This window comes from Sparus aurata, chromosome 22 (genome assembly GCF_900880675.1).
Source record: "Sparus aurata chromosome 22, fSpaAur1.1, whole genome shotgun sequence".
Classification (NCBI taxonomy): domain Eukaryota; kingdom Metazoa; phylum Chordata; class Actinopteri; order Spariformes; family Sparidae; genus Sparus; species Sparus aurata.
Genome location: NC_044208.1, coordinates 30446832 through 30457451, shown reverse-complemented (window position 1 = coordinate 30457451; position 10620 = coordinate 30446832). Strand labels below are relative to the sequence as shown.

At 37.4% G+C, this 10620-nt stretch overlaps 1 protein-coding gene across 2 annotated transcripts; it reads left to right on the top strand.

The window, feature by feature from the left end:
* The first annotated feature begins 748 nt into the window (after nucleotides 1–748).
* Nucleotides 749–5499, top strand: tmem242 (transmembrane protein 242). 2 transcript variants are annotated; one of them, XM_030405376.1, is made up of 4 exons: nucleotides 749–882; nucleotides 1651–1751; nucleotides 3887–4024; nucleotides 5205–5499. In XM_030405376.1, exons 1-4 carry the CDS (start codon nucleotides 798–800, stop codon nucleotides 5316–5318), a joined length of 438 nt encoding a protein of 145 aa, XP_030261236.1. In that variant the 5' UTR covers nucleotides 749–797; the 3' UTR covers nucleotides 5319–5499. The 2 variants fall into 2 exon arrangements, with proteins under 2 accessions (XP_030261236.1, XP_030261235.1); XM_030405375.1 differs by having other exon boundaries at nucleotides 1651–1840; nucleotides 3887–4124.
* Nucleotides 5500–10620: the final 5121 nt, after the last annotated feature.

The window sequence follows — 10620 nt, the reverse complement described above, 5'->3', positions numbered from 1 at the left end:
AGAGCATCCCGATCCTCCGCAGAGCTGCACAGATCCTCCACTGAACAGAGGGATCACTCTGCAGAGGCACAGGAAGCGGAAAATGTACGGAAGCCCCGAGGGCCAGGTGAGATAAAAAAATACAAATCTGTTCTTCCACCTTCTGAGACTCTTCTAAATATCTCCTGTGATTATGTCTCACATTTTTTTATAGAATTTCTTTTCATGTGTGAAACTGAGTCACAAACTGAGCTGACTTATTTTTTCAAGAGTAGATTGTTTATTTCTCTTATGTGGTTCCGAGTGACAACAAGAGGAAAACATATATTTTAAGTGTTAATGTTTGTGATACTCATTTTGACCACAAGTGCTTCATGTCCTCAATAAGGTGAAAATCACCCATTTGCACTTGATAACAGTTTTATTTTATTTTAGTCCCGTTTAACTTAATCTGCTGATTCAGTTTGTAGTTAGTAAACTGATTAATGGCAAACTCGACTAGTTTTATGAAACGAGTGAAACCTCCTAATGAGTTCCTCGATAGTGTTCTGAGCGAATAGACGATCTTTCCTTCGTTCCGTCGCAGAAACTCGCTCCGACATCTCGGAATAAAATAACCAGATACTCGATTTCAAATCGTGAAATAAAAAGAGCGCAGTATTTTCTACACACAATAACAACTCATACTTACATTGAACTTCTGCAGATCATCATTTTCTATTTTTACGAATTAATATTTGATTTTAAGAAAAAGCGCGTTTACGTTCCGCGCTAGCTTGTTTCTAACCGGTGACTTTAGGCAGACGGACTGAAGCAACATGACAGCGGCTCGTGAAAACACAGCTGTGAATGTGGTCGAAGGAGCAGAACGAGACGGAGAAGCCAAATTGCAGATGTTAAAAGGCAAGTTAGCAGTTAGCTCGTAGCTCATATCGTCTGTAGCTGTTAGCAGAGTTAGCTGTTTGTTGTCGCTGTTTCCTGTCTGAGGTCACAGCAATGTCGACCTGTCTGCTCCTCTGTTCCTCCACACCAAACTCCACTCAAAAATCAGGCATTTGTATGTGTCCGTAGTTTTTCTTAAAGCCGGACAGCCTGTAAATATATGATGTGACTGCTGATGGATTTGTAGTTTCATTCTGCTTGGGGACGTTCTTACTTAGTCGTGCAAACATTCTGCGACACCAAACTCTATTCAGAAATCCTACAGTTAAAAGCTGTCAGTGGTTACCAAGTATTCTGCAGAAAATATAAATTATGAGCAATGATTGTTCTTAAACATTAGGCACTTCTGTTCAATTCGGCTGGATACAATTATCTTAATGTAAATGTTGCTCGGTAAGTTATTAGTGTACATTATCGAGCTTGTGCATAAATCTGAGTTGTATACAGTACATCTGGTTTAAGCAGGTTGTCTGTAATGAGATATTCCTCTTATCTTTTCTTTGCTTATTATTTTAGTTATCTCCCTTTATTGCATCATTAAAGTAATGAAGCAGCCACAGTGTTTTGAGCTTCTGAAACTGAGCTGTAATTCACATTCAGACTCAACACACTAGTTTCTCCATTCAAAATCACATTTGTAAAATATTATATTTATGAAGCAGGCCACTCAGGATTTTCTGAAGTGTGCAGCATCTTTCCTGAGTGGCTCACCTGACTTTCTGTGTGCAGGTGCAGCGTTCCTGACCACGGTGGCGTCTGCAGGGATGATCGCAGGATTTGGCTCCACGTTGGCGCTGGCAAAGAAAAAAAGTCCAGGGTGGTTTAATAAGGTCTCCAGCCTGAACATTATTACAGTCGTGTTAAACTGTCACAGCGATTATTGTCTGATGGTCAACAACAAGTTAATGAACCACGTCAGGTATTAGACGTCAGCTGTGACACTTTCTGTGTGACTTCCTGTTTTGCTGCGACGCTCTCTCAGTAGGAAAATTACGAAAGGAGCAGAAATGTCATAAAATAAGTTTGTTTCTCTTCTCGAACTTGTTTTTCAGCCGTGGTATTTTTTAATGAGCCGATGGGACGAAAACAAAACATGACAACAAAAAGTGATTTACAAAAACAACATAAACCGTTCATAAGAATGTCATTTAAAAACACATTCATGAATTCAATAAATTAATAAATCATGGAATTTAAAAGTGTTGAGATTCCTTTTAATTTGACATTTTTATTGATGGTTTAATTTTTTCTTTGAAAATCTTTCTTATAATTCATTAAACACAATTTGTTATTATTTCATTTGGTCTTTTAATCCATACAATAATAAAAACATTTGTAAACCCATTTATTGATCCCTGTTTCTATCGTACAATCAAAACGCTTTTTTACTTTTGGTTTTCTCATATTTTCACTCTTGTACTTGTCGACACTAAAGTGTTGGTGTTTTTTGTCAGATTGCAGATGAAATAAATTTATTTAAAACTGAACTAATCTCAGTTTTGATGCTAAATAATAAAAAATATTCATCTTAATCTGCAAAGTAACTTATAACTTAAGAAAGAAAATTGAAATAACATTTTTTATTGAACCTCTGATGGACGACAGATTTATATTGGCAGAAGGTTTTTACGTGCGAGGGATGTTAACGATGCTAACAGCATTTGTTCGGAGTTTCGACCGATTGAATGAGTGGAAGTTAACAACCCAGCTGGGGCTCGTCAGCTGTCCCTCCGGTTGAAAACGCCTCGACACAGCGGACGATCTGAAAACAGTCCAGAGGAGAAACTCAGTATGAAACTTCTCGACACGCCTTTAAACCGTCCTGTTAACTGGAACTGTGTGATTATCGGCGGCTCACCGGAGCTGATTAAACATGACGCACGCAGACGGTTGTGTCAGAATAAACTAGGAGTTGAGTCTCAATGGTCGACTTGTTCTGGACTCTATTTCCGTCACAGACTCGTCTTTGTCTCGGCCCCGAGGACCCAGATAAAAGTAGAAAAATGTGAAATGAGATTAAATGTGGAGCTTCATGTGGTGAGGAGGAGAGCGCGTCACGTCAAACAGTTCGAGGAATGAAAAATGTCTGAGCCACATGTTAATGTTATTACACCATGTGGCCAGAAGTATGTGGACACTGACAACATTGATCAGATTTACAAAATCAGGCTCAGAAGACCTCGAGCCTGCTGAGCCTGTTCTGCTAACTAGATTCCAAGAAGTTTTGTTTGTTTCTCAAAATGTTTCCCGTTAATTTGTTTAGAAATGTAATCAAAGTGTTGTATTGGATGCACACAAATTAGTTGTTGGTGCATCTAAATGAAAGTTTTTCATCTCATGAGATTCAAAGAATTTCAGTCTTTTTCTTAAAATTTTGGCAATTTATCACAATAATTCTACTTTATTTTTGCACATTGACAGTTTTTGTCCTTCATAATACGGAAGATGTTTTCATTTTTTCACAACAACATATTTGTGGTTTTTTCCTCCAGTTTTCTCAAAAAGCTGCCAAATTTTGAGAAAAATAAATGTCAATTCTTGTTCCAGTTAAAATATTTTAGGAAAAAAACCTTTTTATTTGGACGCAGCTAATAAAATAAAATGTAATCACATTTCTTATCTTTCCTCAAAAGAAACTCACTGTCTCTGTTCATCAGCTCAGTTCTTTCAAACTGCTGAATTTCAGGTGTGACACTGAAAATGTTTAATTGAACCCGTAAGCTCTGAAAATAGACATTTTAAGAACTTTATATAACTTTATTTTACATTCCTACCTCAGATTCTTAACTGTTGCAGCCTTTTTTTGCTAAGTATTTATGTTTTCTAAGTTAAATGAATGTAATAGAGTACATTATTTAGAATAGAGAGTAGACGTGTAAAGCAGCATGAAATGGAAATACTTAATGAAGTTGTATCACCTGCAGCGCTGAGATCAGCTAATCGTTTGTCTCTGGTTCTTCTTCAGGGTGTCATGGCAACGGCGGCGGTCCCGGAGAGCGGAGCCTCTCTGGCGCTCCGAGCTCTGGGTTGGGGCTCTCTGTACGCCTGGTGTGGAGTCGGTCTGCTCAGCTTCACCGTGTGGAAAGTCCTCGGAGTTCACAGCGTACGTATCTGCAGCACTTTGTCTGTTCGATGCTGAGAGGCCGTCACACATCAGACCATGTTTACCTGAACCTGCACGAGCCAGAACACAAAGGTCCACTGTGAGTTCAAGAGTACAGCGGAAATATTCTAAAGAAAATAGTTTTAAAATTTAAAGAATAAAGTTCTAATGTCAAAATAGAGAAGGAAAAAAGTAGTGTTTTTTTAAAGTTGTAAAGTTGTTGTATGTGTGTAATATTTCAAGAAGATGAATTTTAGTAACAAAGATGAAACATTTTGAAAAGTTTCTTTGTAAAACTTTATTTAAAAAGTTGAAATATTTTTAGAGACAAACTGTGAAATAGCAAAAAAGTTTAAAGTCATAATATTTCAAGTAAAAGATTGATTGAAGATTGAATTGAAAGAATTTGAGGAAAAAGAGAGAATATTTTGTTGTAAAAATTTGAGAATAAACTTAGAATATTTCAAGAATGAATTTTAAGTAAAAAAAAATGGAAATTGCAAAAGTAAAGTACATTTTTTTTCTTCTAAAACGTTTCTGAACTTTCTGGAGTGTTGTTGAAATATTTGTGCAGTAAATTTAATACATTTGAAATCCGCAATAAGAATAATAAAGTAATGCTGGAATCTAGTTTCAAGGAAAAATAATTGCATTTTGACAATAAACCTTAAACATTTCAAGAAAAACACTAACATTTTAGGAATAAAGTTAAAATGTTTTTGACATTTCAAGAACTTCAGTGGTCCTAAAACTGTCTCCAGATCAGACGTTGGGCTAATTAAAGGGTCAGTTCACCCAAATCAGAAAAACTTGAACATTATATGTTTAAGATGTTTTCAGATCCCTGATATAAAATTAAGGTTAATGGAATCAAATGGTTTGTTTGCTTTTACAAACCCAGAAATATGTTAATGCACCTTGAGTGCAAACGCTAAATAAAACATTTGTAATTACAGTTATTATAATAATATAATAATAAATACAACATATATACACTTTATATACACTGAGGTGTGAGTGTAATAACTTTATATTAACAGTGAAGTGACTGTTGAAGGTTGGAAACAAGGAAAATGACACATTTAGGGGAGAAAACAACATTTTCAGAGCCCTTAGTTACCAGGTTTTTTTTCTCCCCATCTGTAGTTTCTTCATTGTGTTTCTTCTTTGTTTCTTTCAGCTGTCAGAGTTCAGACATAAGATGCAGTCCTTCTTCCCGTCCATCCCAAAGACCGCCGAGTCTGCAGCTGGGTCAGAACCTCTGGACTGGGACTCTGTCTTCAACTCAAAGTAACCTGCTGCTGGAGGACCAACCGAACGAGACGTCAAAGAGACTGAAAAAAAAAAAAAAAAAACAACCCTGAGATGTCAGCAGAGATCAGTCTGTTCCCTCCTGGTTGAAAATGTGTATATTTGTAAAAAATTGTGTTTGATCGAGTGTTTTGAACAATAAATATTTGTTTTTCTGAACTTGAGATTGTAGAAATATAAATAAGTTACATTTCTGGAATACATTTTAAATATTTAAGACACACAAATGTAAAAGTTGTTTTGCGTTTTTATTAATATTAAAATTTTCTGGGAAACAGTTTAAATATTTCAAGAACGTTTTTCAAGAAAAGAAAACAACTGAAAGCTTTTAAAACTCAGAAAAAAATATTGTCAGCTGTGACTGTGTATAAAATGCTAATGTTAGCATTCAACATTATAACGATAGTAATGAGCTCATAGCTTAGCTGAATCTTACCACAACATCAGACTGCTAAACTCAGTTCTCCTTTGAAAACTGAATGCAAATGTTAGCATGATGCTAAAGAACAACACAAGTCTGAAATGTAAGGGAACTATTTATAGCCTACGCAGACCAATAACCATCAGCTGTACAAGACAAATATGTAGTGAAGACAGAAAAAAACATGAAAAATTCAACCAAACTTTGGATTGCTGCTGCCATCTGCTGGATACACTGAAGATTACAGCTGCTGAGAAACAAACTGTTTCCCTCCTATGCTCAACACAGGGACATCGAGGCATCATGTGACCAGAAACAGAACCCAGGATAGAGAGGTTCAGTGAATGTGGTGCTGAAGGTGTGGAGGTGAGCCAGAGTACGGTGTACATTTTAGGACATCCTCAGGATCAGGCTTCAGCGTCAGACCTCAGATGAAAAGGTATAAGGTCTCAGGAAAAGCTCTGTCCCACTCGCACCAAACAGCCACATGAAAAATAGTCATTGGACCAAAAGGCCTAAGAAAAAAAACTTGTCACACTGAAAGCATTAGTAACTAAGTTGTTACACTGAAAGGTATCAGGATAAAAATGATCACATTGAACGGCATCAGTAACTAAGTTGTCACACTGAAAGGTATCAGGACAAAAGTTGTCACTCTGAATGGTATCGGGAAAGTCAGTTTCCTTCAGAGGTCGCATAAGTACGGTGGCCGACAAGGGCAAATGCGCAGTAACGGCCAAACGTTGCAAATACATAAACGATGCAGAACCAAAGACACGCAAAACACATGCAACAACAAAATGCTGCAAACAACAAAATGCTGCAAACAAAGAAACGATGCAGAACCAAAACGACACAAACCTCAATATAATATATCTGGTTTAAACAGATTATTATTAATTTTTTTTTTTGCATAAGCAAAATGCTTCTTGTTAACACTAGAAGGGCCTGAACTCCAACTCTACTAGAACGGTCATAAGCGGTCATTGTGACCGCTAGATATTAAACTCTATAATCTCTCATGTAAATACCCAACTGAGTGACGAATGCATTCATTGTGACATGATATTTAAAAAAAAACCGAAATAACACCAATATGTTCATTTTAACACGCTTAATTATACATTTATCAATATTCATATCATGCACATAGTAAACTGTAATTATTGCATATATTTCCACAAGATTTTAATAGAGAAAACACAGAACAAGAAAATTAACAATTAAAAATAACTTATTTGATTATGAAACATTTTATTTTAACATTTAAAATAATAATAATAACAATAATACTAGAAAAGCTTGAAAGGAGCTGATCTAAAACAAAAAAGAGCTGTTGTGATCACTGGTCACAGTCTGCAGATTACCTCCGCTCTCCTCACAGTCACCACACACGGGCTTGTGGCATTTCAAGTGTCCGAGGTTTGGTTCCGTTTGCAGCTCTTTCACACCGGCACTGCCTCCGTCTCCGTGTCTGCTGCTGCGGTGGTTGCTTCCGCTGCTGCCCACCATGTGCCGACTGCCGCGGCTGCTTTCCCCTCCATGTATTCTGCCCTCAGCTCCTCTGCCAGCTGCTGCAGGACTTTCCTCCAGGCTCTCCTGCTGGTGGTGCTCCTTGAATAAGATGCGGGCATTGATCCCAGCCAGGTCGAGGAGGATGTTATAGAAGACCGCCACTGGCCATCTTCCATACCGCCTGTGACGGAGTACGCCCTTGCCATCTGGTCCGGGACGTCCACACAGTATTGGTGTTGTTATATTACATCACAGACTCTGGTTTTGCCTTCGCCCCACTAAAGGTGCCCACACCTGTGTGCACGGTGCTCAAGATGCGGACATTCTTCCTCGGATTTCCCTGGTACACAGTCAGAGTTGCATCTCTTCAGCACCGAACTGCTCCGCACGCTGTTTGCGCATGCCAACCAGGCTATACAACTAGATTAATTAACTTGCAAGTAAATTCGCAAAGAAGCACAATAAATGTGGAGTCTCGTTGTTAATGAGACCCTGCAAAATGATGCGCGGTCAATACGACCACTTATGGCCAAAATAGGTCAAATATATATTTTCTTTGTCTTTTGTGTAATTTATATATATATATATATATATATATATATATACATATATATATATATATATATATATATATTTTTGGTTCTGCATCGTTTCTTTGTTTGCAGCATTTTGTTGTTTGCAGCATTTTGTGTTGTTTTGCGTGTCTTTGGTTCTGCATCGTTTATGTATTTGCAACGTTTGCCGTTACTGCGCATTTGCCCTTGTCGGCCACTGTACTTATGCGACCTCTGTAGGAAACTGATTTTCCCGATACCATTCAGTGTGACAACTTTTGTCCTGATACCGTTCAGTGTGATGACGTTCAGTGTGACAACTTTTGTCCTGATACCTTTCAGTGTGACAACTTAGTTTTTGATACCTTTCAGTGTGATCATTTTTTTCCTGATACGTTTCAGTGTGACAACTTAGTTTCTGATACCTGTCAGTGTGGTATTTTTTTTCCTGATGCCGTTCAATGTGATAATTTTTTTCCTTATACCTTTCAGTGTGACAACGTAGTTACTGATGCCTTCAGTGTGACAATTTTTTTTCTTAGGCCTATTGGTCCGATGACTATTTTTTATGTGGCTGTTTGGTGCGAGTGTGACAGAGCTTTTCCTGAGACCTTATACCTTTTCATCTGAGGTCTGACACTGAAGCCTGATCCTGAGGATTTCCTAAAATGTACACCGTACCAGAGGAAACTCTGTAGAAGGACAGAGTGCCAGCAGGACAGTCCACATACAGTCAAACTGTCAAATATGTTTTCTCCCCCGCTGATTCCTCTGCACTGTAAACCCGAATAAGTTGATTGTACTTAAAATATTTGTGTCAAGTGATTGTCTCAAAAGGTTTAAGTTATTGACATTAGAGGAAATTAGTTTAAGGATAGTCAACTTAAATGTATAATAGTCAGAATGTCACATTTTTACGTAGCATACACTTAAATGGTTTAAGCGATCACAATAGAAAATTAAAAGTCTACTTAAAAGTACAGTAGTCAAAACCTTATAAGTCAAATACACTTAAAATTCTAGTTTTATTAAAAATATAAATATATAAAATCTTAAAATATAATATTTGGAATAATAAAATTCCAATTAAATTATTCTTTTGTCAATGACCACACAATGCAGCACATGTTATTTATTTATTTTAGACATACAACAAAGCAAAACATATGTATTATCAATGATGCTGTTAGAAATACCAGATGCAAATCCAAAACAGTAAGACCTTGTTTTCATAAAATTATCTAAATGGGTCTTTGCCAACAATTTCAAAAGTATATTCTTACTTTTTGCTGCAGATATTACCTTACAGTACCTTTCTATGATGCAGCAAACAGAACATGTGTATTGAATTAGGAAACGATTTCCTTCCAAATACAATCACAGCATAGCTTTTTTAAATTTTCTTTGCTCTGTGAACAATTTTCAAGTATGAACAAAAACACAACAATACTGACCATGTAGCAGCATACTGCGAGTGCAAAAGGAAAAACTGTATACTATGTCTGCCACACAACAAAGCAGGTATTAAGAACAACTGTGCAGTGAGAACCAGAGTTGTTGAAAAGAAACTGCAACTTTCTAACATGTGTCCTCTATAGAATTATTTCAGTAAAACAAACAACACTAGACACATGCAGCACAAGGAGTATCACATACTAAATGAGCAACTGCAAGAATATTTGGTCCATTGAGTGCAATATATTTGTGCAAGAATCCAGACATGGACATGAAGAATTGTGTCATGAGCATAAATGTGTCTTTCACTGCAGGATCATTCTTCAGCTTTTGAACCTTGGGAGGCAACTCACTGCGACCCAAATTTAGCATTTAGCTGCTGAATGAAGGCAAATGTGTTTTTTAAGCACTTTAGTTACTGCAGGTGGAGTGCATAGGTAAAGTGAAACAAGAGGCACATTGCTTGATGTAGGTTGGTGAGTGCTTCCATTACACGGCTGCCCTCTAGGATGATCCCCACTCTTGAGGGGTTTAGTTGTGGCGATGCTGGGCTCGCAGCCCTGGTGTCCTCATAGCTGAGGATTCCCTCGGGAATGTCCACAGAGTCTTACTCATTAAGATTCTATAGTGTGAGAAACAAGACAAAGGAGGATAACTATTAAGATTTTCATTATTCACAGTGGTTTTATTTTAGATAATGTTGTGTAAACAAGCTGTTAGAGGCATTTTTTGTGTGTTCATGTATAGGTGTCTGTTGTGGTGTTGATCCCGTGTTTTGATGATAGGTGATGTACTGGAGAATGTGATTTGTGATAGAGAAATAGACATAAAAATCTTCATCCTGATCTTTTCTTGTCTTTTGCAATTTACTTTTTTCTTTTCTTCTCTTTTTTTCTTTTGTTATGACCTTTGACAAAACATATTACAGCATTAGCATACAGAGCTGAATTCAAGCTCTAGACAGTACATACAGATTACATGTGTGTCTGCACATGTGTCCATATTAGTCCATCATGAGTGAACAACAGTCTCATCTTATGGCCTCATCTTATGGCCAGGCTTGCCAAAAAGTCAGAATGTCCAATTGAGAGAGAGCAAAAGTCCAGTGTATTTATTATTCGTTGAGATGGTCTTGGGATGGTGTAAGAGCCCCTTTAATGCATTTTTTATATTATTTCATCAGTCTCCTCTGCAGCTTTTATCGCTGCTAGCTTCGCCATGTCCTCCCAATTGGTGGCTACATCAACTCGCATCTGTATCACGAAGTCGCGGATTGTTGAGATGTCAGAGCGTATCCCGACCACAGCACTCCGAGTATTTGCGTTGTCCGCCCTCGCACT